Source organism: Telmatherina bonti (assembly GCF_933228915.1).
Source record: "Telmatherina bonti genome assembly, chromosome: 10".
NCBI classification, from domain to species: Eukaryota; Metazoa; Chordata; class Actinopteri; order Atheriniformes; family Telmatherinidae; genus Telmatherina; species Telmatherina bonti.
In genome coordinates, this window is record NC_136628.1 from 31,154,785 (window position 1) to 31,181,690 (window position 26,906).

The window sequence follows — 26,906 nt, forward strand, 5'->3', positions numbered from 1 at the left end:
GTAACGTATCAAAATGTAAGCTGGATTCCTTGAGATGATTCTCCTGTTTTAAATTCATTCAGTTCTTTTAACCATGACTCTAGACCAGGGGTGGCGGTCCTCCGGTCCCCGAGGGCTGCAGTCCTGCAGATGTTCGGAGTTTCTCTGCTGCAACACACCTGACAGACATCAGGGTTTGAAGTTAAACTCTACACAAGTCTTCTAATTACCCACTGATGTGTTGCAGCAGGAAAACTCCAAACATCTGCAGAACTGCACCCCTGGAGGACCAGAGTTGCCCACCCCTGCTCTAGACTCTCACATATGACTCTAGAATTGACTGCATGATGTTCTGGTTCTGTGGCTGAAAAACAAGCCCAAATCACCACAATTCCGCCACCATGCTTGACAGTATGTTTGAGTTTGTGCCGTTGTGGTGTGTTCACTAAATGCATGAGATCCAGACAGCAGTCTTTCATTAAACTCTTTCTTACTGCAGAATAATAGATCATTGGTTGTTAAGAAATGGTCTTGTAGCTTTTTGCAGGTTAAAGGACAGCAACACTTACAGATGTCTTTCCTCCTTGGGGTTTTATTGCACAAATAAATGCTCCAGAGCAGTAAACTGACAAAACATCTGCATTTATGGAGGTGAACACATTTGCTGATGGTCAGTCAGACGCATTTAATTAGCAGCATCTGGCTGCTATGTTTTTTTTTTTGCAGAAGCCTCAAAAGACTGTAAGTTAATTACATCAGTTTATAATAATTTTACAGGTCTCATCTGTGCCTTTTACAGCTGACCAGGTGTATTTGTAACTGTGCAGACTTGATGCCCCAAATAAATTTCCACCTTTTATCAGTCTCCATTCAGGAAAAATAAAATAAAAAAAAAGGGAAAATAGGAAAAACGTTGACCCTTATTTTGAAGAGACACAATCGGAGAACTGCCATTGACACAGCAGACTTGAAACATAGTTTGAATAAAATTGTTTTCCTCTGCAGACTCCCAGTTGGTTCGGATGTGCTAACTGGTTCTCTGACTCGAGGCTTTACTTTGTTTTTCAGACTTTTTGGCTTTTATTCAATAACATATTAACATGGTGCAGTCTGTTCTCTGTTTTCATTAATCTGAAGTTGTATTTGTCTCATACAAGACCTGGTATGGACCAGATGATCTCTTTAAATTATAAAATACCATAAAACTATCTAGGTAATACAGTAGCTCTACCTGTGACCTCTAAAATCAAATAAATGGAGTAAGCTCAGAGCCAAGCTTACAGTAGAGATTTGCTCTTTAAGGTCTTTCTTTCTTCCACCTTTTGTCCACACGTTTAACTTGGCTTCTCTATAATAATGTGCCGCAGATGCTGGATGGTGCCTATTAGATCTGATGTGCTGCAGAAAAGCTACATACCACTGTAAAATGAACTGCAGAGCTTTAGATGACAGCGGGTGATAAAGTCACAAATGATTAACCCATGACTTTCATACAGTTCTGAAACTCTGTTGTGTTTCTCCAGACTGCCGTTAACAGCGACTCTTAGTTCTGACTTTTGCTTATAATGGTCACTTTATAGTCGACATGGGCTTTAGATGCTAAACCCTGAGCATGTTCTTTATGTCTTTAACATCCACCGTTAAAGGAACATATCTGAAGAGCATGTTGTGTTTCATCACGCAGAGGGCTGATTAGATTAGTGCGACTCTGACTGGAAGCCATTTTTAAATGCGTGACTGCTGACTGTTTAGTTTCCCTTATTTATGGCATTTATTGACACATTTCTGTAGTTGACAGCAGCATTTTTCTATCTGGTTGGTAATATAGACTAAATATAGACATAAAATCTGCTAATAACTCAGAAGACCTGAAGCAGCCTCTGTTCATGTTTCTGGCATAAATTCAGCATCTGTTTTTTTGTTTTTTGTTTTTTTTTTAAAATGCCTGTGTATTTTTTTTTCTTTATATACCACTGTTTACATGTGTTTCATGCTTTATTGCATCTCGGCGAGGTGTTGCATCACTCTGTCCTGCCAGAGTATGAGTGTGCCTTGGCATTGGTTCTACAAATGTCTGGAATTCTTCCGAAACATGTTTGCGTACATTAATGTTTTAAAGATGGTTGTCTAAAAGCACCGAATTACTCGTTGATCTAAAGTCTTTGGTCAAGTTTTTAACAGAAATGATCAGCCATCTGCAGAGGAAGTTATCACATGAGGCTTTTACGATGTCTCTTTTTGTTTGGATCGCATCCTGCAACCAGGCTAATTGGGAAGTCGTTTCTAACAACCATTAAGCTGCTGCCCTGACCATTACACAAGCCAGTTAAGTGGTATGTGTTACGACCCTCAATGGAGTTTGTCCAGGGGTAAACAGGGGTGGGAACATTAACTAAAGAAATCCAGGAAAATGTGCAAATGAAGGCTTTAGTTTTGAGTCCCTATCAAAGGTCAGAAAACAACCAAACATACCCGATAACAAAAGTATTAACCAAAGCTGGCACCAACCCAGCGGTAATCGCAAAAGCGTCAACTCCAACACCAAACCGTCAATCTCCTTCGCAGTCAGGAGTGGCAAGCTGCGGCACCAAGGCTCAACCAAAACACAGCTTGCCAAGAACGAAGGTTGGTGACAGCCTTTATTCGGGTGCTCAGCAGAAGGTCCGGCCAATCAGCATCCAGCACATATCAGCCTGAGGGCAGCTCCAGGAAGAAAGCCAGGTATATCAAATCCCCCAGGTGATGCTGGTTGGAATGATGAGCTAGATGACTGGCCATGGGCAGTAACATATGACTTATGGCATTTGATGCAGCTATAAATGCTAAATGAAACAAGAATAATACACTGAGTTAAAGGGGTGCTATTATGGTATTTCGGGTTTTCTGAGCTTTCTACAGTGTTACAGTGTTGAATCCTCATCAGACATGTGAACGGCGCTGTTTTTTATCACCTAAACACATGTTTGAGTTTGAGTTCCAGCACGCTCTCCGTTCGGTTTCCATGGTGACGAAAAACGCGTCATTTTAGAGAGTTTTTTCTACTTGGAAATCCTTGTGACGTCCCGGGGGATAAGGTTCGGTGATTGGTTACCTTCTACTGGTTAACAAGGTCATGTACAAATACATCAGGCGGGTGGAAAGCGTGGGATAAAGTTATTTCCAACGATGGCTGGTGAGTTTACCAAAGAGAGACATCCTGCTGCATTCGTTGCTGTGGGTTGCTGTTTTCCACTTCGTTTTCAGGGTCTGATTCAGGTTCCAACATGTAGGGCTGTATGCTATGTGTTGACATTGTATTTTGTTTTTTTATTGAGTTCATATTAGCCTAATCCTTCTGTTTATGAGATGTTACAATGACGGCGAAAGCAGGTGAGGTGCGCGCTCCCGATGTAGCGCAGTGGTGGGAGGCGGGGTTTAATGCGGAAGAGTCTCAATCCACTCGTTTTGCCCGCAGGCTGATCTGACAGCCTACGGAGAGGGTCGGTCTGAAGTAAATAAAGCCATTTGTGACAATAACTCCATCAATCCCAGCCCTTCTGGTCTCAGAAATAAAAATAAATTAGCCTGAAATGCACATAATAGTTCCACTTTAAAGTTGACCAGTGAAAATAGAAATATCTTTTTAAAGTCACGTTCGGGACAGCAGCGATTCTTCACACTCAAAGCATGTGGGAAGACATTTTCTGCGGTAAACAAACGGCTGCGGTGTTTCTGATTTCTTAGTTTGGCTTCAGGACCATATGATGATAAGCATGGCACATATTCAAGGCCAGAACGCTGCTTGTAGTTGAAGGGAAGTTAGTTTCTGTTGTGAATGAATTATATGACCCGAGCCAGACTCAAACAACTTTTCAGCCTGGTTCTGTATATTTATGGAGACACATGAAAGGCTGCAGTGATTAATCAACTTGTATTTCATATTCCGGGCTGTACCGCATAATTGTTGAGGTTTTTGAGCCTCTGTTGCGCCATGTGAGGTTTTGCCATCAGCCAGTCCAAAAGCTGTTGCTGCAGAGCCTGAAAACACCAGGTCAGAACATAGCAACCCAGTGCGCTGCAGTTCTGATCGCGTGTCAAGAGAAAATAGATAAGGAAACTTAAGAAAAAAGGACAAATATCCTCTACCTTTCCTGTTTTCCTGCGAGACGGTTCAACCCGCCATCTGTAGCCATTTGGTCTCGGCCATTTTGTGTGCATCCTGGTCAACATTTGAGTTGTAATGCATTTAGTGGCTGACTGAAGGCTTGACGGGCTGAGTTTCATTATGTCTCCCGGATGAGGCCAGATGGGCGGAATCATTGAAGTGCTGCGCTGTAACAAACATAATCAACCATTGCAAATCCACCAGTGAGCTAGAAAGGGCTCCTCAGAGTGGAAGTTCTGTTTAATAGAGATCAAATGAAGTTGTTGGGGGGGACAAACATCTGAACATCGTGAAGAAAATCCTGATGAGAACACAATGTGCAATCTTACACCATGTTCCTGGAGATCCCTACTGTATACAACAATTATCAATAACAGGCTAATTTTCCAGCATGTTTGTACGTTTTCAACCTTTGTGATTTATTCTCTTCACTGTTAGTAGTTGTGTTATGCTTCGTAATAGTTTTTGGCACAAGATAAATATATAAATATACTGCATAGCATATAAATTTATGAGGTCTGGCTCTCTTGCTCGACCACATTAGATAACGCCAGCGCCGTTAAAGTCTTCTGGATGAGTCAAACTGCATTGAAACGTCAAAACACAAAGATCAGATGGAAATCTTCCTGGATATGGACACAGTTCACTGACATTTGCACCATGTCAGCATGTGACGTAAATGAGTTGTTTGTTTGATGGAACTAGACGCAGCCTTCGAGCCTGTTAGCAACGATCCTGTTGTCAAACAGGGAAAAACAAAAAGCCGATCAAAAGAGTCTGAGCTGTAAACAAAAACCATCAATAACTGGAGCGATGTGCCACTGTGTGAGCCTATTGAGCAAAAAATAAAGACATAATTCAGAAGATTCAAACAAGATCAAGTGTATAAATATACACTGGTGACAGCTGTAATGAGGAGCATGAAGCTTCACCTGCTGCCATGATGAAAATGGACTCTTGCAGTCAGATGTGAAGAACTCCTCTGCAAGGCAGATTTGGCTGCACAAAACACGGACCGTGTGGTTTCCGTGCATGAGCCAAACAGCTTTATAAGGACAGTAAATGCCCAAAAAGCTGCTCTAATGAGCCAAAAAAACGTTTGCTTATTGACCGTTTTATTGCATGTCTCACTTGAAGTGGCGTGCTTTTAAAGTCTTTGAGGGTTGGCACATATGTTGTGCCACCCATATTGTGCCAAATAGAGGCCATATTAGCTAAAATTATGATGCATTATGCTGTTTCATGGGACTTATAACAGTAATTTGAAAGAATTTAATAATAATCAATGAGCTAGTCGGCTTGGCTGTCAGACTGCACACATTCTGCATGCATGTGGCACTGTTAACTCTGACTATATGATTAAACATCAGTGCATTTTTTTGGCAGGATAAGTAGAAATAATGATGACATGAGCTGTTACACCATGGCAAATTAATCCACACAGATTATTATAAAATAATCATTTCGGTGTCACGTATCATTCAGCTCTTATAAAATACTTTTTATCATTCATATGCGTTTTATCTGCTCATGATTCAGTCATATTAACCAGAAACCGTCTAGAAAATGTTGTCAGCAGAGTTTATCTCCCAAAGCTCCACTTGTCTGCATATAATGTCTGAAAACTAATGTCTGTGTCAACCTCATGGACTCATGTTGAGGTATCCGGTCTACAGTTTGACCAGAGGGGATGGTGGAGGGAGGAACACCTGGTGAGCTCCTTTTATAACAAGCTGTCATAGGAACTAATGAGCTTCCTGATTACCTTCCCCAGGGAGCGTGAAAAACATATACTCTCTATTTTTACCCCAGTGGACAAAAGCATGCTGATTATAAATCGCCGTGTAATTTACAGACGTGCACGGGATACTCCAGAATTTGATTCAAAAGACTTTTAACCTCTTGATGAAAATACTCTGCGTCCCACATTTCCACCATTACCCATCTCTGTTTACTGTATGAGGCTGCTGGAAGCATTTCTCCCAGAATATGACATCCTCTAAGCAGAAAAAAGGGAGGAAAAAAGGGGGGAGGCGTGCTTTGTTACCTGGGCCGTCCCTCTCCACCACATCATCAGCAATCAACCTCAAAATTCCCAGCAGCCCGCCCACATTAGAGGTCTAATCTGAAGGTGATTAGTACTGACAAATTCAGGGAAACAGTAATATGCTGCATAAGTGAAGCTGTGTTTGTTTAGCCTCTGTACAGAGCTCAGGGCAAACAAGAAAGTTTTGCCAAATAATGGGTGGCATGTACTGTAAACTGAATGATTCCCTCCGGCTGCAGCCAACTTCAGCGTGTTTGTGTGTGGCCACGGCTCCAGCGGATTGGCAGTCTGAGGCCTGTATACATTGCCGCATTCTTTGGGCTGTTGCATTATCTTGGCAGTGAATGAGGATGAGTTGCTCACATTTTCAGATGCGATCGGTCAGTTGCACTCATTCCCTGAACTCTCACTGCTGCCAAATACTGCTCTCATACTGACTGCTAATCCACTGCATATGCTGCAGTTTCTTTAGCCCTGAGTGGGAATTGTTAAATAGATAAACATGGAGGGGGAGTGTCCGGGCACAAAGAGTGGAGCAGGAACGAAGAGAAGTGGCTAGATCTGTTTCACTATGTCATGGTGTAAAAAGAAACCTCAGTGGGCATCCCCACTCTACCTACTAACCCCCAGCAACTAGGTCCTCTCATCTTTCAGCTGACCTCAATGGGAATTTCTCACCACGATCTGGTTAGCTCCATTACTAAGAACCCCGTGGCCAGCTCCAATGCACACATCTATACACCAGCACATGCATGCAGAGGACTCGGGCTTTCATCACCAGGATGTAAGAAAGGGAAACTGTTAACGCTGACACCGAAACGCAGGTCGTTTCTGCAGCAGAATCCAACTGTGGTGGATTTCATTTGGTGTCTGTTAAAACGCGTTGCCTCACATCGCTCACATGCTTCCTGGGAATAGTTTGGGTTTACAGACCAGAATCTAAACCTTCCCACTCATCTGTTTGTTTCCATGCTGAAGTCGAAGCTTTCAGGGTGCCGACAGTTGCAAATGACGCCCAGCTTTTTGTCATTAAGCTGCTTTGCACATTTCTTCCTCTTCTCCAGCGTTCTGCTTCCAGATGAGTTAGCCAGGTCACCGATGTTTTAGTGCTTGTTTCAGACAGGAGGAGGGCGAAGGTTGATGTTTGCTTATTTAACAGTCGGTATCCCGCAAAAAAAAAACAAAAAAAAAAACAAAAAAACACTTTGCAGCACATTTGCACACTGATTTGACACTTGGTGGATCTTCCAGCGTGGAGGGTCAGACCATTTCATGGATATTGATCGTAGGGATGTGAGTCTAACCATAATTCAATTATGTTCAGAATCTATTCTCGTTTCTAAGCAGATTTTTGATTAATAATAATTACACTTAAGTAACAAAAAGTACTAATTTCCCAAGTAACTTTATTCTTCTATAAGATAAAAACAACTGAGAAGTTATTTGGGCCGATTTGATTTAAATTGGGACATGTACAAAACTTTTTTTGCTCATCATTTTTCTTCACTTCAGTAATGCTGACAACAACCCTATTAGAGGTGCTCCTCAGTTTATGAACAAGTTCTGTTCCAACGGCGTGGTTTAACATGAAATTTCATGTAAGTTGGATTTTTACCATTAAATACCCCCTTAATCCCTAAATAATAGGGCTGTGACAATAGGGTTTTGTTCCGATTCAATTTGATTCCGATTTGTTTCTGTGCCAGTTTTATTTAAATTGCGATTCTCACAATTCTTTGATATTGCTGATTTTTGCAAATTAAAAATAAAAAACAAATGTACAAAACTTTTTTTTGCTCGTCATTTTTCTTGATTTCAAACAGCACAGTAGCCAGACCATCATTCTGCTGCAGCTATAACGCCCAAGAAGACAAGTAGAAACCTCAATAAAAACAATACAAATGACAAAAAAAATTGTAATGATTATTTTTATTTATTTGAAAAAAAAAGATTTGTTCACAAACTGATTTTAAAATTGTGAAACAAAAAAAAAAATCAATTTTTTAACATTATTTTTCTATTCGATTCCCCACCCCTAATTGATCGTCTTGCTGGCTGAGCTCTTGCTCATCTGCATTAATGTGTCTATTCATTAATCTAAATGTGTTAAACACACCTCATTAAGATGTTGGTGTGAAGCAGCAGTGCTGATGGCTTGGCGTCAGGCTGATTGGTGCCCACTGGTAGAGGCTTGACAACAGCCTCAGTCTATCGAAGGGGGAATGCTTAAAAAGTCTTGGATTTGTCACGTTCTTCCTAAAGGGCTTTTCCTAATCCCCCCTTTGCAATAAACCTCACAGTAATGAAGTGCACTTGGAACAAGTCTTGCGGTGTCAACTACTCTTTTGTATATCCATTTTCTTTGTGTTCAGCAGATGCTGTGATCTTTTCATTTCAGGAAAAAAAAAGGGGTGGAGGCATGCATACAGATGCATGGCCATGCACTTTCTCTCCCACACACAGACATATAGGCATGTAATTTGACATCGGGCTCCTGTCAGTCATGCAGTGTGGTTATTGCACACACTTAAAAGTCCCTGCCAACCAATGCAACCTGAGGAAAGCACTTTGTTATGCTTTCTTTCTTCTAAAAGAAAGCATCCATTTGACCTCTTCTGAAGGTGTAGTATTTATTCGTTGCTCATATCAGATTAAAAACTTTTCATTTATACTTTGAAATTTCCCTGAGATTTGGAATGTACTTTTATTAGCCTGTGGTTGCAGAAACAGCTCCTCCTCCCTCCTCCGTGTTGCTATGTTTTTTGTTTTATTTCTAAACTGGTGGTATTATTGATCTTGGCCTGCTGTTCCAAATCAAATCCTGCCATCAGGTCGGTCAGAGCTGGAAGTTTGCTTTGAGCCATGAATGGATCTCTGTGGTGTTCTCCTGGATTTTGGACCCTTCCATCACCATCTGGGTTTTGAGGTGACACCTTTGTCCAACTGCCACAATCTGAGCTGCTGTTTGATAAAAGCTCCCTTTGATACTGTCAGGACTGTTGTTTCTGCAGCTCGCACACATAGACGGCCATGCAAACACTTTGGTATGGGTCATGCACATACCGTTCGCTGTACATGTTATCCTGGCAGCTGTTCAGAGAGAATGGGAACTGGAACGTTTAGTTAGTTGAAATCCAATATGAGCACATGTGATCGGCATGCACTGTTGGCTTGACCTTTCATGTCAATGCTTTTGTCACTCCTCTCCCCATTAATCACACTTTATGAGAGCAACTGTGCCACTAACTGTACAGGGGCCTGAAATACACATGCACTGTTTTTAAAAATGCACCATCTTGATTCTTCATATGAAATAAACATTGATTTACATAATTTCACGTTTTTTTCATGTTCACTAAGGGAAAAGGGTGGAAAATGGGAAGGTCATTTCCCCAGTTCCATTTCATCGACTTGCCTCAGAAAACAATGTGATTTTGTTCCAAGCTGAACGGTGCACATTTCTCAAGTGACTTCACAAACCTTTCTCGCATGGCTAAAAATAGCGTGGTCAGTCTATAACAGGAGCACAGAAGGAAATCTTTCTTGTGTGTCTGCATGATGCAATGGCTGACTGAACCACAGAGGAGCAGAGCTGGTGGCCAACACAGAAGAAACAAAGTCAAGTGTAGTGAGACGGCGGAAGTGTGGACTGAGGCCAGAACACTGGTTGATCCCAGATAAATCTCCTTATGTGACTAGTACATGTCAGCATAAACATTCTCGCTAGGGATGCACTGATACTTATCAGTATCTGTATCGGCTCAATGCCATGTGTGTACCACTCATACTTGGTATTAATAAAATTGTACCGATACCACAACCGATACTACACTAGTCAAGCCAGCGCAGATGTGTTTGATGACATGCTTCGAACATGTTTTAAAAGAAATAAATGCCTTGAATGTTAAAATGTGACATTAAAAGCGAGATCTTTGTTTCAAAATCTCACACTTATAGCTGTATTCAGGTAAAATGTGCCAAATCAGAATAAAACGTGTTGAAATTGTTAGATCTGTAATGTTGTTATATTTGTATTGGTGAGGTAGCTTCAGAAAGGATGGGCCATTTTTTACAACCTAATGAAATCTTACACAGTTATAGCAGCAATAATAACCATAGTCACAATAATGTTCAAATAAACAGATTTGGTATCGGCAAATATTGGTATTGCAGATATTTAAATTTCAGATATCGGTATCTGATCGAAACTCCCAAAAAGTGGATCCATGCATCCCTAATTCTAGCCAATAGAAATTACGTGGAATTAAGCTTTAAAAGTTTTGATAGAAAAATAATCAACCCTAGACCACTAATTCTGATTCAACTCTGCAAACTTGGACCAGAATGTTGCAACCTTCAACTGAATCGGGGACTTAATCGTACCAAGTCTAGCAGACTGTCCGGGTGCGTTCATACTGGCACTGGTTTTCTTGGAGCAGTCTGAACACAAACTTTGCTCCCCTTGAAAACCGGGATTTTCGCTTCAGTTGCGAGTGAATACTGGTGTGGTTTTCTCCCTGTGTGAAAGCCAACAGATCACCCAGTTAACCAAAGAGAGAAAGTGACATAGAACGCCCCATAGACCAACATGTTGACCAACATATACATCCAACTGAATAAAGTGCAGGATGAAAGCAAACCAAACAAAAGTACAGATTTTCCCAGCCCAGTCTAACGGAATCTGTCAGACCATCCTGGTCTGAATACGCTCTGAAAAGTCTCGCCTCACTAACCTGGTCTTTTATGGCGCTTAAATTTTTCCCAGACATATAAATTATTGACCTGAAGTTCTTCTGCTGAAATGAGTGCAAAAAAAAAAAAAAAAAAGCTAAAGAAACATTAAATAAAAAGAGAAAATCTGAATCTAGTTTTCTGTCAGCTCTGTGTATGCACATATGGAGACATCTTGAAAACCCTTTATCTCCTGCTTAACTGCAAAAGAAACCCTCCTTAACAAAAGTCCACGACCTTTAGTCTCAGAGGCCCAAACATCTATTTCTCTTTAATTTCTTATCATTTTGTCAGCCATCGACTTTTTATGCTCACATATGAAAAAGCAGCATGTTATCCTGAGCGAGTCGGCTGTCAGAGTCATGTGCAATTCATATCTCCCCCCAGAAGTGTGTGTGTGTGTGTGGGAAGAGAAAAAAGCCAAGCGGTTGCCGTGGAAGCGCGTGGAAACAAACCAGATGTCAGCTGGTGCAGGCAGCATGTGTGACAAAGGGGCCTCTGAGATGTAAGCTGGACGTGCGGCATGATGCTCCTCTGCTGTTCAGTCATACAGGTTAAATAAACTCTCCGGGAGAAGAGCTGGCTTTGCTGTGACATCACTCAACTGCTGGAGGAAGATTTTTCTGGCAGTGGAGCTGAAACTTCAAGGTGGCCCTGCTCTTTCTTTTTTTTTTTTTTTCCCCTTCACTATATTTGATTCTATCATGAAATAAAGCACTGTGGTTCAAAGGAGGAAGTGTGTAAGGCCAGTTTTAGAAGCGAGTCTACTGAAAAGCGAGGGAGACATCAAGGGAGAATATAATGAGGATTCTAACGTGCTCTTTGCCCCATTCCGTCCAGATGTTTCATCAGGAGTGTTTTTCTTGCCGCCCGCATCTCATCTCCTGTCTTTCAACACACCTCACGTATTATCACACGTGTCTGTTATCAGGAGAAGGTGCCCGTTGTGTGTCCAGATGAGTAATGCTGCAAACGGGGAGAATAGAAAAATGTGTCACGGTGAAAGAATGTAGACTTCTTCTGTTGGTGATATTTCTGGCTTCTCCAGACGTGCACGTGTGTCAGAGCAATGTGCCGCCAACTCCTCACCGTATGTGTGGCCGAATACAGTGTAGTATGTTGTTTAAGTTAATAATACAGCTTGTGTTTCCTTGTCTTACAGCTGAGATATCAGCATGGCTTGACCACCCCAGATCTGCAGCAGACGTTACCCAACCTGAAGAACTTCCTGGAGCACGGCCTGATGGTGCGATGGTAAGAAGGAGCGGGGCAGCTCACACCACACATGTTTTTACATTAAATTAGGAGATTCATCAAATGAACTTAGCCGTGTTCTGAGGTTTTTGTCTTAGTAAAATAAACAGGATTTAAGGTTGTTTTAACGCAGTTGCTTTTATATTCTGAAACTTTCTGGAGGTCAATTCCCCACATGTGAACACACAACTCAAAATAACAAACCAAAGATAACATGCAAAACCAGACCAAACTTTGCCAAGATGACTTTTCGACAAGCCTTGTTGGTTTGTTTTCCCTGTGATGCTGTAATCCAGGAGAAATGCTTCTCTTAGCGCTTGCATGTCTGTACGTCAGCGAGTTGCTCTCACATCATGCTGTCAAGTGGTCCGAATATTTTCCCATCTCCTTTTTCTTTTCCCCAGTTTCAGTAGTAATTCATAGCAGACTTTCTTTGTCGAGTTGGACGCACTCAGCTGTTTGGACTCTGTGTGATTAACACTTTTTTTTTTTCCATCGGAAAATGAACAAACCTGAAGAAATGTGATATTGTTGCCACAAAATTACTACAAACAGCCAGGAATGGTCTCTGTTAGGCCTGTTAGTACCATTACCGCTATAAAACTCCGCCTGCATGTGAATTCAGCCTGAAAAGAAGTTGTTCTTTCAGACGGGTAAGTAACATAGATTTTTTTAATATAATTCATTCAGTTGTACTTTTGTACTTGTTGCTTTGATGAAGGAGCTGAGCTAAAAGGCAACGCTTTTGATTTACTGGCAGATCTACGTTCCTGCCCTCACCTGCGATCACAAGCTGAAGAAATGATAGCAGTAATAATCATAACAACAATAAGTGTGATCACAATAATCATCATTACCATTACAGTAATAATGCTTGTTTTACTGGAGAGCAGTGGGTTGCCGTGTGCAGGTGGTGGGAGTTGGGGTTTAATGACCTTGCTTAGGGGCCACAGTGGTTCACCTCTATGCACACTTGAACTTTGTAACTTGAAACTTCGCAGTATTACCATAAGAGCATAAACTTAATTATAACTTAACCTTCAAACTTGTAGGAAGTGACCGAAAAAACGTGATGGTAGATACATAAGACCAAAATGAGTTAACCTCCTCAGGGGCTCTGGACGTTACCGTAGAGATAGGGTGAGAAGTTCAGTCACCCGGGAGGGGCTTAGAGTCACTGCCCCTCTGCTGTTAGACGAGCCAGGCGAGGTGGCTCGGGCAGCTGGTCAAGATTTTACCTGGAGGCCTCCTAGATGAACTGTTCCAGGCACATCTTACCAGGACACGGAGGCTGGACTGTGTTTCTCTGCTGGCCTGAGAACACCTCAGGATTCCCATGGATGGATGGTGGAATGGACAATGATTTATATTGGCTATTTATTGTCATTTTTATTATTGCGGACATTTTTATGTCAATTTACTGTATATAATTGTAGATTTTGTTAAGCAGCTGTCTAACAGTTGGTAACATCTAGCACAGGGGGTTCCCTTCATCTGGTCATTAGACTGTATATGGAAAGATGGATGAAGCCTCCGTGATGTCACCTGTAGGTTTCTGAAGAGCTTAATTTAAGCTTGGTGAGCGGTTCCTACCATCGCCATCTTGGCAGAGGCATGTGTGTCGTCTCGCCCGGAAAATACAAATATGGGTAAAGAGGTGGAGCTGAGAGCATTATGGTGGATCATTGACATCAAGTGAACTCCTATGTAAACTGCTGTTTATTTCTGCTGTGAAATTGTGCCTTTTTAACATGGGAGTCTATGGGGATTCGCTCTGTTTTGCAGCCCCTAGTGGATGAAGGGGGAACTGCAGTTTTATGCACTTCCCCCATAGGCTTCACTTTTAACCGCTGGAGGTTGCTGCTTGGTCTGGTCCTTGAGATGTACCATCCTGCTGCTTTTAGATGCATCTTTTCTAAAACACACCTGACACAAATCGCTGAATTTCTTGTCTGCATGTCATCAAACTCTGCAAACAACACATTAATTTGATGGTGGTTTCATCTAAAAGTTGCAGGATAGTAGGTCATGAAGACCAAACTTGGGGACTCCTGATCTAGCCGTTAACTTGGACTAGCAACTATGCTAAATGACTTTCATTCACTGTCTAGCCACAAGTGCATCTACTGTATGTCAGCAGGACAATTTAGTTGCCAAAAAGAAGACAAAAAAAATCTTTCAGTGTTGCTCTAAAGTTTTTTGTTCTTCATCACTTTTCAACTCTAAAAAGAAAAGCTGCACCAGCTTTTTTTTAATTTTTTTTTTTAAAATCTGCTGGATTTGTTTCACAGTCCACTGCCTTTCTTATGTTACATAATAATTATAATGCTCCATTTCTCTAATGTGCCCTTTTAAACTTCACACCAAACAGCTTCCACAATCACCTATGCTTTTTTCTGCTTCGTTGACCTGTGAGCATTGCTCTTCTACGTGCATTTTATACGGTTGGAGTCACAATTTAAATATGGCTTCTTCACAGGGTAGAAAAAACCTGCTGCACAAGTAAATAGCGGTTCAATGGTTCAAGGTAGCTAACACATAATTGTATGAAGTAGTTTATTTATATAATTTATTATTTCTCTCAGATCTTTGTCATTGTAATGCAGTAAATATAATAAATAAAGGTAAATTATACTAAAGTTTGATGTTTTAAAGAAGACCTTGCAAAGGAGGAGCTGTATAATTTTAGACTGGACTTGGTGGCTGCCGAATATTTCTCACAATACTTGCTAACCTCAGATCTGTAGGAAATTCATTATAAGCCTGGATTGTCTGTTTTTCATTCTGCTGGATTTTCATTGACACTTACTAGCATTAATTCTTAGGAATGTGGAGAATAGAAATTGAAAGACTCAATAATTTTGGTGGTTTTTATTCTATTTGTAAACTGTCCAAGCCAAGCGGCAACCTCCAGGAGTTAAAAGTGAAGCCTATGCGGAAGTGCAAAAAACTGCAGTTCCCTCCTCATCCACTAGGGGTTGCAAAACAGAGCAAATCCCCATAGACTCCCATGTTAAAACAGAACTTCACGGCAGAAATAAACATGTTTACAGCCTGGTTCAAAAATCCATTTTAGGTTTATAGGTCAGGTTTACCTTCATGACAACTGTGGGGGGAGTGAATTTTTTTCTAATTCGACCGATTAAAAGTAATTTAATCTCAAAATTCGGCATATTTAGGGGCGTGTCCTTTTGATTGACAGGTACCCGATCTCCCGCTTCAAGTAAGAAGAACGTAGAACAACCGCAGTTTTTAGCCGGTTAACAACGTGACTTAGCTTTAGCCCGCTTACCTCTGTTAGCTGGTTAGCTCCTGTTATCACCAGTTTGGCTCGGTTAGCTTTTAGCTAAAGGCAGCTCAGAGTTCACTCAATGTTAATCATCCACCATGACGCTCACAGCCCCCCTCTCAGCTCCACCTCTTTGCCAATATTTGTATTTTCCAGGCGAGACGACATGCATGTCCCTGCCAAGATGGCGATGGTAGGAACCGCCCACTGAGCTTCAATTCAGCTCTTCAGAAACCTACGGTTGACGTCATGGAGGCTCCCTCCATCTTTTTATATAGTCTATGGTCCAAGCACCTCTTTCAGCTTCTACGCGTTACGTATTTCCACTGTCAAAAGCTCACTTGTCAGCATTTTAATCACAGCAGAACTGCAGAAATCTCATCTGGAAAAGCGTTTAGTTCCATCTTCGGTGAAAAGAAGCGTTTCGATGCTCCCAACATCCACCATCACCAGGACTTAAAAGAAGCTGATAACATCCAGCTGCTGACTGCTGCACATTGCACCACTTTAGCAAATTCCCAATGAACTCTGAACAGACATAAAGAATAAATAATTAAATAAAACATCCTGTTCTTTATCTCAAAAGACCTACATCCATAAAGCGTAGTTCTCTACAGACTTTATTTTTATGGTGTAGATGGATGAGCCAGAGTTTTTCATACAGACACTTCATTTTTTACAGACAAAGCTATACCGCAACCTTATAAAGTTATAAACATAAAAGTCCTTTTTTACGTCCCATTTTCTATTTGATGGTATTTTTGTTGCTTGCCTAGCGACCTAAAGTCACCTTTCTATAACTGTAGGGATTCATCTTTTAACCTTACTTCAGCTTTCTGTGTACACACTAAACTTTAGACATTAAATAATATATTTATAAATAAGGAATTTAAAAGATTGTAAGCAAAAAAGTAGGCTGTTTCATTAATCTATTATTAAGTCAAAGCTTTTTTCTATTTTTGCTAATAATCTTTGTGAAAAACTGCCACGATTAAAGAATATTTCTCTGTTCAAGATCATATAAAAGTGTCCGATGAAGCCAAAGGATTTTAACAACAGATCTTCTCAGCGTATGAGGTTTTAGAAAGGTTTGATGAGATTTGCAGCAGCCACTTTATCCCAGTAGAGTGAAGTGTTTAGATATCTGCCTTTCTTCTTCCTCAGTCTAGTGGCCTGAATGTAACCTCCACTAAAACCTGGTAGTTGGTGTGCGCCAGACTTCAGCTCCACTGCTCAATAAAAGACCAAGTTGTCTTTGATCTCCTCTCCTCTCTGAGGGTCAGCAAAGGGGAAAATGTGTATTGCACACATTAATTGAATAATCTTCTGTTTTGAAAGGGAAGAAGCCATGAAAAGCCAAAGTCCCAAATCAGCTCTCCACTGGCCCCTCTGCCTAATTGGAAGTGGAAGAGCCCAAAGATACATGAGATGAAAGCACTGGGTCCACTAACCCTTAAGCTATGTATACATGTGTGTGTCTGAGTGTACATGCGACTGGAAAGTTGAGTTGAAAGTGTAACGATTCTTTAGTGGTGCCACAGTCTCACTCCTGTATGACAGCGAGACCACAGGGACAAAAGCTTCTCTGTACTAACTCTAACCTTTTCATCAACCTGAGCTCTGGTGCACCACAAAAAGGCTTTTAAAATGCACTGGGCATGTTTACTGTCGGAAGATAAAGAACTAGAAGGTGTCATGCACACCCCTTGGTATTACGCTGTGCTTTTGCTGTTGAGTGTGCATTAAAACGGTAATAACTTTGTGAAAATAATACGTTCACGTTGAAATGACTGACCAGGCCAGGAACAAAGCGGCAGACTTCCATCCCATCATTCACAAGATGGCATGAGTTTAACATCAGCCTGTGAAGCAGCTGGATTCTCAGATTTCAGGTCTTAACTGGCTTGTGCAGATCTGAATGTAAATCTCATTGGATGTCTTTGATGAATCGAAGCCTCACATAATTCCTTGCTAAGAATTTTACAAATGCCCTTTCTGAATGATGTTTGAAGAACTTCCCTGATGTTTCTGTGAAGCAAAGCACCTGCCATGTCAGGTTGAGGCTCAGAATTAGGGCACAGATTTGCTTTTCAGAGGCGTCAGACAGATGTTGTCATCAACTTGATGGTTACCAGCACTGCTCAAACAGGCCTGTTTAATGGCTTTCCTTAAGGCTATTAGATGAAGCTCCCAAGCATTTCCTCACAACACATCAGCCAGTTTTTTTTTTCTTTTTCTTAAAGAGGGAGTGTGGTGATAGTGGGGTTATTTATCATCATTTGGTCTTAGGTCTTGTTGTATCAGAGCTTCTTTCTAGAGGACAGAGGAGACTTTAAACCAAGCGACAACCTCAAGGAGTTAAATGTGAAACCTACGCAGATGTGCATAAAACTGCAGTTCCCCCCTCATCCACTAGGGGCTCCAAAACAGAGCAAATCACCATAGACTTCCATGTTAAAACAGAACTTCACAGCAGAAATAAAATGTTTACAGCCTGGTTCAAAAACCCATTTTCAGTTTAATAGGTCAGGTTTACCTTCATGACAACTGTGGAGGGAGTGATTTTTTTTTTTTTTTTTTTTTTTTTTTTTTTTTATAACTCGTCTTTTTAAAGGTAATTTAATCTAGAAATTCAGCATATTTAGGGGCGTGTTCCTTTGATTGACAGGTACCCGATCTCCCGCTTCAAGTAAGAAGAACCTGGAACAATCACAGTTTTTAGCTGGTTAACAACGTGACTTAGCTTTAGCCCGCTTACCTCCATTAGCTGGTTATCTCCTGTTATCTCCGGGTTAGCTCGGTTACCTCTTAGCTACAGGCAACTCGGAGTTCGATTGATATCAATCATCCGCCATGACGCTCACAGCCCCCCTCTCAGCTCCACATCTTTGCCCATATTTGTATTTTCCAGGCGAGACGACACACATGCCCCTGCCAAGATGGCGATGGTAGGAACCATCCACTGAGTTTCAATTCAGCTCTTCAGAAACCTACGGGTGACGTCACGTAGGCTTCGTCCGTCTTTTATATACAGTCTATGATTTAAACCCGTTTGTTTAAGTGCAATAAAACCTGTTATCACACCGCCTTTGAAGCAATCTCACACATATTGTTCTTCTCCACCAGCTAATGCTTTTAAACAAGTATGGAAATGCTTGCTAGTGTTCAATTACTTTTATCTGTCTTTTATGTAGCTACATCTGAGTAAAAACCATTTAATTAAATTTTAGAGTAATTAACAGAATGTTATGATGACACTGCTTTAGCATATCTGTCCGGCCAGATCCTACATAAATAAGCCTGTACTGTTTTTAGTATTGAAAAGCCACATGCAAACAGCACAAACTGCTTTGTAAGTGTTACTATAGTAATGTCCAGAAATATGTCTTTTTTTGTTTGTTTTTGCAAAAACTAACAAAAATAAACATGAAGTCAAGCTTCATGTAATTTAAATAAATGATATTTAAATTAAATGCATCAACACGCTGTCAGAAAAGACACGTGTGCAGTATATAGTTACAGTACTTAATAAATTTACAAATATGTCATTACAGGAGAACACATGACATGTTCTATTTAGCTTGAAAAAAGAGGAAAATCTCCAGGGATGGGGATGGTGGTTTCACAAAGCCCTGTAATAACGGGGCTTTGCATTTTACACACACTGTTGCACTATTTCTTTTCCATATCAGTTCCAGTCGTCTGGTTGGAAAATGTCTAAATTCAGATACAATGTCTCACACTGGGGCCCATCTTATGAAATATGGATGCATTAAAAGCCTATATAGCAGCTGCAGGTAATTTTCCTCTAGACTGTGAGAGGCAGGATAATCTGTTTCCTTTGCCTCTCTTTGCCACCTCCTTCTGCTTTCCACGCATCCAAACAGAGGTGATGTTATGTAGGATATGACTAGGGGAGCAGCTTCCACTGCAGTTTTGGTAGCAGATTCCTCCTCCATATCTAACCAGTTCAGCATGCGTCCTGTCTGCAGGGAAATCCTTCACCAAGCGCCAAGACCCACACCATGATAGCAGAGTGGGACCATCTTGGACATGTTATACACACCAAATGGAAATACTGAGGACAAACCCGGTGCTTGTTATAGTGCAGAAGAGTGGACTGCAAAGTCTGTCATCTTTTTCAGAGGGCTGTGTGACACTTATCTGGCAAGCTGTTGATCATATCTTTATACATTTCCAAACAGTGGTTTCAGAAACACATCATAACCTGTCAGAGTGCATGGAGTCCGGCTCTGGAGAGAAATGGGAAGCACGGTTGTTTTTTTTTTGTCCTGCTGAAGGATAAGAAACAGCAGAAAGATGGTGAATCTATTACCCACAGGCAGACAGCAGACCATACCAGAAAACCAGTTCTTTGTAAACTGCACAGTCTGCCCAGATCAAAGCAAACAGGTTCAACATACTTGATTTTACTGATCCACATCCACTGAGGGCCTGGCAGAGGTTCACAGGGACTTTATCCCACTTTCCTGCCTGGAAGCTGGGCTGAGAGACAAGCTGTGGAAAAGAGCCTGGTCAGGCCGAGTGGACAACTCTGGACATGCTCTCTTTCTTTAGCATTTCATTTCATTTTTTAAACCAAGGTTTCTATATTGGCTTCCTATTTTATAAATAAAAGCTATAAAAGCTTAGTGTAAGACATGCAACGTGTATTAAAGATACTACAGAACTCTTTAAACTCTTAAAACTCTTTAAACTTCACGAGGAAGAGTTTCTCAAACCGACGGGTAATTCAGCATCGCCTCCCTGACCCGTTAGCTCTCTCCAGCCAGCAAAAGACGATCTTACAATGACTCTTGTTTAGTCTCTTTCTCTCTTTTAATCTTCTCACATTTCTTTGCTGAATCAGCGACGTTGTGCGTTGAAAACAACCGGTGTGTTTGCTGGCGGGAAGCAAAACTCTGCTGCAGCGTCACGTCGCATCCCGGATGTAAAAGTTGTGCAGTGCGGTTTCTGAGCCTCGGGATGCTGCTGAGTAGCAGCAGCTCCAGAAGTGCACATGATAGATGCCGTGTCATTGAACAAGTCCAGAACTCAGAGATTTAAGGTCAGAAAGTTACGTAATGCATTATTAATGTATCACAGAGTGAAGTCAGTTTGTTGGTTATGTTGCTCCAGCTGAGATGATTCTGTTCTCAGATAGTCTATCATCAATAACAACAGTCTGATTAGGGAAAAAAGGAAATAAAACTTCTTGCTAACCTCATTGTGTTTGTTTTCGCTCAACGCCAAACTACCAAGTCTGATCTGCCATCTTGTTTTGGCTTCAGTTTGTGGCTTTTTGCAGGATTTGGATTTAAATATGGACACAGGGTGAAGCGTTTTGGGTAACTGGTCTGTGTAAAGGTTAGAGTCGGGTTATAATATGCCAGGTTTGACATCAGCAGTGGAAAGGAAAAGGGCTATGAGTAATGGAGGCTATTTTTGGCTCAACATTTCCTATTGCTTTCTGATAGTGTTTGGTTTAGATATTGTTTGGGTTAAGCTGCAGAAAGACCGGAGTTCAGAGGGGAAAAAAAAAAAAGACCTGTCAGCCTGAGCTACCGTTGTACCTGGCAACCCATCGCTTCCCAGCTCTGTATTGACCATTAGACATGAACAGCTGTACTTTTCCCCGTTACGAGCTACTATTATATTTTCACTAGACAAGTTCAAGGTCCACTTAAAGTTAGACATCCGTCCCCTGATTTAAAACCATAATTAAAAACAACATTTCTAAAAGCCTCGGCATTTGCAGGAGTTTACAGCGTGAAGGTAAACATACTTCAGACGTGAGGAATTTTGAAGACATTCCCACCGCCATCATTACATGCACAATAACAAACACTAATGGGCAGCAGCATCTATTAGAATGACATCAATTTATGTGTTTGTCATGCCTCAGAGACGCTTGGCAACAAATCTGGAGCAAATATTGCCTCAATGGGACTCTGAAGCAGCAAATACTTAAAACCTTTGATGCTCAGATGGGCTGCGTTTTGGGTTTAATGGAAATGCAAGAGTGCCTGTTTAACAATGGCAATTCGTCTTATTCAGCATCTTATCAATACCAGTTTGATTTGAAAAGACCACAAGATGGCTTTGCATCTAACAGACAGTTGATTAAATTAAATGGAAAAAACATGCCATTAGTCCCAGAAAGAAACTATGAAAGGCTTGCTTGAATATATTTACCAAAAGTCTGGGCCAGAGATGGACTGATCAACTCTGCCGACATTTAAATTTGAAGCCAACTCTTAGAAAAACAATTTGATTCCTTTATATAAGTTATTTAAGGGGGAAAGCATCTGCAGACCAAGAATGCTGAGACCATTTATTAATTATACCCTTTATAATTATTAATTATACCCTGTATAATTAATAATTGACCCGGTTCGGCTTTCCCAGCTCGTTAATCGCCACAAAAGTTGGCGGTGGCCGTATATTTGCCATTTAGTTGCTGGTATTAAAAATGTTGCTGGTATGAGAGTGAGATCAAATGTCTTGGCTGAACAGAGCTTAGCTTGGCCTACACTCTGCTGAGCACATTGACAGAAATAATGATTAAATAACTTGATTACTTTCCATTTATCAGCCTCCTTGTGATGAACGTGTGATTTTTCTGTCAGTGTTCTTGGTGGAGATGCCACGGGTTACAAATGATCAAAGTAATTAATGTGTCAAACACTTCTTCCTCATGGGGATCTTCCGTGTCGGGGGCCAGACCTGTTTGACCGACGGGGCCGTTGCAGCGGGGGTCATCCTGCCGGAGGTGTTGGTAGGGGTCCTGCACTGCAGCCATATGGTGTGGACCCCGGCCTGGGTGATCCCTGTGGCTGCGTCTGTCGGTCATTCCTGGGGCGGTTCCTGACATGGACGAATTTCCCAGATATTGTTTCCTCCCAGCAGTGTCAAGACAGATACAGAGACAGAATCTTAAAGTTATTAGTTTTTATTTTGGCAATAATGGTCAGGGGAAGAGTTGTGTGTGGGTAATGTGTGTGTGTGTGTGTGTGTGTGTGTGTGTGTGTGTGTGTGTGTGTGTGTGTGTGTGTGTGTGTGCGTGTGTGCGTGTGCTTTTAAGTGTTAAACTGTTTTTATTTTTATGTTAAGCACTTTGAGTGCTTAACTTATCTTTTAGTTGTAATTGCTTTTAATTATTTGTTCTAAGTGGTAACATGTAAATTGCCTGTAACTCTTGCTGCCTCTTGGCCAGGACACCCTTAAAAAAAGAGGTTCTTAACCTCAATGGGACTTTCCTGGTGAAATAAAGGTTAAATAAAAAATAAAAATAAATTGAAATGTGTTTTTATGAAAGCTATACAAATAAAGTTTGATTTGATTAGATAAGTTGATAATAGAATTACAATTATTAAAAAGTTGAAAGGAATATTTTATAATTACATTGTTCATGATTATTACAACAAAAAGCATTCATAATACAGTTTAATAGGTATGAACATTATGTGCAAATATTTACAGTTTGATGATTGCAGGCTTGATCACGTTTGACCAGCAGAGAATTATGTTGTGTGCTCGCTGAGTGATGCCGTTATTCTTCTGAATAATACTAAACGGAATCAAGACGTCGGCTGCGTCTCCTTCCTTTATTTATTTTGAAGTAACCACGTCCCACATTGTCGGAGCAGAGGGCGCAACGGAGAAAGGCTGTGACCTGCAGGCGTATAAAAGCTTCTACTTGTTGCTCAGGATCCAAACTTTTTCTTTTAACCTGAATAAAAACTGACTTCTCGAGCCGTTTGTTTCTGTTTCTTTCCAGTGAAACAAGCTTATGGCGTCCAAAGAGCTCATAATGGTTTCATTTGGAAAGTCTGATAAGTGTTTAAGATGGGGAACAATTTTCTGCCTTTCTGTACTTTTTTTTTTTTTTTCCTTATGTATGACTTCGAAAAATGAGGTGGTGAGGAGCGCTGTTTTCCCCCAGCTCGGTTTTGCTGCAGTATGAGACACACTTGTTGGAGGGTGGGCAGCCATTTTAAACGATGTGTTTCGAAGGACGTGCTCTGCCAAGTAAAGCACCGTCCAACTCCTGTCCACTAAAGAGGAGCATTCGATGAATCAGGTTTTCATTCTGTGTTTTTTTTAACCCATCAGGATCCACATCGTGTCTCTAATTAGCTGAAACATCTCCTGTGTGTGTGTGTATGTGTGTGTCTTCAGGTTACGTACCTTCATACAGAGGATGCATCACACACTTTGAAGTTGATGAGCCTCTTTTAACAATGACGAGCTTTGTATTGCCTGAGCAGTGTCCTGGCTGTGAACCCTGTTCAGACCATCTCGGCAGGGTGTCTGCAGGGGTCAAGCTCAGGGTCTGTCATGTGTTTGGTTGTGAAGCTGTCCATCTGGCTGTTTGCTCATAGACAATAAATGCATGTCACAACCAGTGCTATTACTAAAGCAAGCATAAGGCGACAGGGGACGATGTAAGAGGGACATCTATTATGAGTCAAACTTGTCCTGAAGATCACATCTCTTCTGCAGGAGCCGTATGGTCACGTTGAAGAGAGCACCTAACCAGTGCAGGGAATTCTACGTGGCCTTGGCTGTTGGTAGAGGCGGTGAGGCCTCCATTTAAGTAGATTTATGACTCCAGTCTTGGGTCTGGGTGGGGTGTCCTAGATCTTGAGTCTGTTATCTGTTTTGGAAGAAAATGTCTGGCATACTTTGGTGGACGCCTGCTGCTCTGCTCCAGTCAACAGAACACGAGTGGAGCCTCTCGGGCTGCAAAATGTTTTCTGAATGCTGTAAGGTGGAGTGATTTACAAAGAGCTGCAGCTGTCCCTGGATTACTTGCAGGGAGCTGGGTGCAGTGGGGATGCTGATAAACATTATCCTGTCTAGAAAATCCCCTTCTCAATAAATATGGAGCTAATCTTCTCTTAGATGTGGTGTTTCAGTGTTTCTTCTCTCCGTGTGCTCGCTCACTCCATGTCCCTCTCTTTGGTTCTCACAGTGACCGACATCACGTCTCCAGCTCCATTCCTGTTCCCGTCAAATCCCAGCTGGGTGTGTCCTCAGCCTCAGAAACGGGCTACGGTTGCCACACCACCTCTCCAGACCGAGGCCTGAGGAAGAGGGCGAGCTCGGAGGCTGAGGCGCAGCTCAAGCACAAGCCGACGCCTCCTCCCAGTTACAACACAGCGATGGGAGTGGAGCAGACCCCCGCAGGCCTGCCGCCACCTTCACCTGCGCCCAAACACCTGTCCTCCTCCCTTGATGCCAGCATGGCCTCCCTTAACCTCAGCTTGACTTTGGAGGCCGACAAGCCGGGAGAGCAAAGGGAGGAGAGCGAGGAGGGTGTTGACACGGCAACGGAGGAGGAGAAAGGCGAAACCAGTGACAAAAAGACTGAAGCTTTTGATGAAGAAATATCTGAAGAGCAGCCGCCCAGCAGCACAGCTGCAACCACGACTTCTGGGACCGGAGAAACGGCTCCCGCCATCGAGCACACAGGCACCATGAATGGCTCCTTGGTACCGGGACCGGGGAGCGTTAGCCTGGTCCCAGAGCTGCGCTGCTCTGTGGAGCAAGCTGAGGAGATAATGGGCACAGAGGCCACGGGTCTCGGCCTGGGCTTGGGGATGGGCTTGGGGTTGGGGTTGGCGGACGAAGCGCGGCTGGACGACTACCGCTGCATCCCGGTGGACCACGCTGTAGCGGTGGAGTGCGACGAGCAGGTTCTGGGCGAGCTGGACGTGGCCGGGTTTGAGGAGTTCTCCAGACGCATCTACGCACTGAACGAGAACATGTCGAGTTTCCGCCGGCCGCGCAAAAACTCCGATAAGTGAGGCGGAGGACTAAGGTGAGAGGAAGGAAACTTGCACACGGGACACAAACGGAGGACGGAGGTTTGGTCCTCTCTGCTGAACTGCAGCATCGAAATGATAGAAGCTTTTCTGGAACAACTAATTTGCACTTATTGTAAACATTACCATGATAAGAAGTCGTCAGAAGTGCAAATACTGGGACAGTGAGCCGAAACTTTTACTTTCTGATGCCGGCGTTGATAATATATAACCAACAACAGACCTAAACATTTCAGTTTTTTGTAAGCCACACTCATGGATTTGGTCTCAGGTTGATGATCACTGTGTTTTAGTGTGTTGTAGTCTGTTGTTGCATGACATGGGACCAGTAATGCAACGTTTTGCTGAGAAAACACACAGAATATTAGTTTTTTTTCTTTCTGTTTGCTTTAAAACTATGATTACAAAAACACATTAAAAAAAAAAAAATCACAATAAATTCTGAACTGCGTTTAACATCCGCACTCAGTGCAGCCTGAGTGCATCATGTGACGGCGATCATCCAATCACTGCACAGGAAGCTTCATCTCTGCTTGCTGCTTTACTTTGACGGTTTTTGTTGTTTGTTTTTGTAAGAGCCAGCTGTCCCAGCACTTTCACCTTTGATTGTAAAATGACATTTCCAGAGCCTTGATGCAGGGTGCACGGCAGCGGACGTGGTGCGCGCTTCTCATCGGCATGCAAACAGCCACGCCATCGCAGGTAGAAAAAACCCACCAGTGACCTTTGAACGTAAGAGGAATTTGCTCCCACAAAGTGAGGTGGGAGCTGGAACCAGTCGCCCATTCAGAGTAACTGCGATGCATTTCATCTCCTCCACCTGCCGGTCTCTAAGCGCGGTTCTCCTTCAGGGTTTAAAGATGCCATGATTAGTGGCTGATTGGATTCCCAGTAAATGGCAGGAAAATGGTGCAATTATTTTCTCTTTTTCCAGTCAGCATCCGCTCTTTTTTTTTTTTTTCCTTCTCTAATTTTTTCTTTTGATGTACCCTCTTTATTAATTTCATTGTTTAAGTCCACTGATCTTTCCATTCAGCAGAGAAAAACTCTGCTGGGATGCCTCTCAGGCGCTCCTCTGCAGTCGCCTCCCAGCTCTGGATGCTTTCTTGCACTGGTGTTCAATTATTACATTATTTATGTCTCTTGACAAGTGTGTCTGCAAAGAAAATGAATGCATCGTTTTATTTCCTAATCACGTTTCTCATGAAAATTGTCTAATCGTAGAGCGATATTGAGACCAGTGTAAGGGTCCCGACTAGACTGCTGCTCTGCATCACCTGCCATGACGATGACGATGAAGATGAAGATACACTCTCCACACGCAGCCCTCCTTGTGTTTTAGACCCAGTGACGTGGTTGCTGACTGTTGAGACATATTGTATTTAAAACTAAAGATGAACCATGTTAGGTCATTTCCATAAACTGCTATAAACCTCAGTAAGTGACCATGTACATATACTTTTGTATGGAAATTTTTTTTTGGTTATTAAAGACTTGCAGTCCAATGGCATGGGTGTATCTACATGTACCCCCTTGAAAAGAGTTGTTTGCCTCCGTTTGTACTGGGATGAGTGTGAAACATTAATTATATTTATGATTGTTTAAAAATATGGATGGAAAATTAACCAAATA

The 26,906-nt window shown here is 41.9% G+C and overlaps 1 protein-coding gene across 1 annotated transcript in view; it reads left to right on the forward strand.

The window, feature by feature from the left end:
• Window positions 1–26,696, forward strand: part of uvrag (UV radiation resistance associated gene) — a 124,738-nt gene extending 98,042 nt beyond the window's left edge. Inside the window, exons 14-15 of the mRNA XM_079247243.1 lie at window positions 12,064–12,155; window positions 24,422–26,696. Of these exons, the coding sequence (XP_079103369.1) occupies window positions 12,064–12,155; window positions 24,422–25,256 (927 nt within the window). The 3' untranslated portion in view covers window positions 25,257–26,696. The remainder of the gene's footprint in view (window positions 1–12,063; window positions 12,156–24,421) is intronic.
• The last annotated feature ends 210 nt before the right edge of the window (window positions 26,697–26,906 follow it).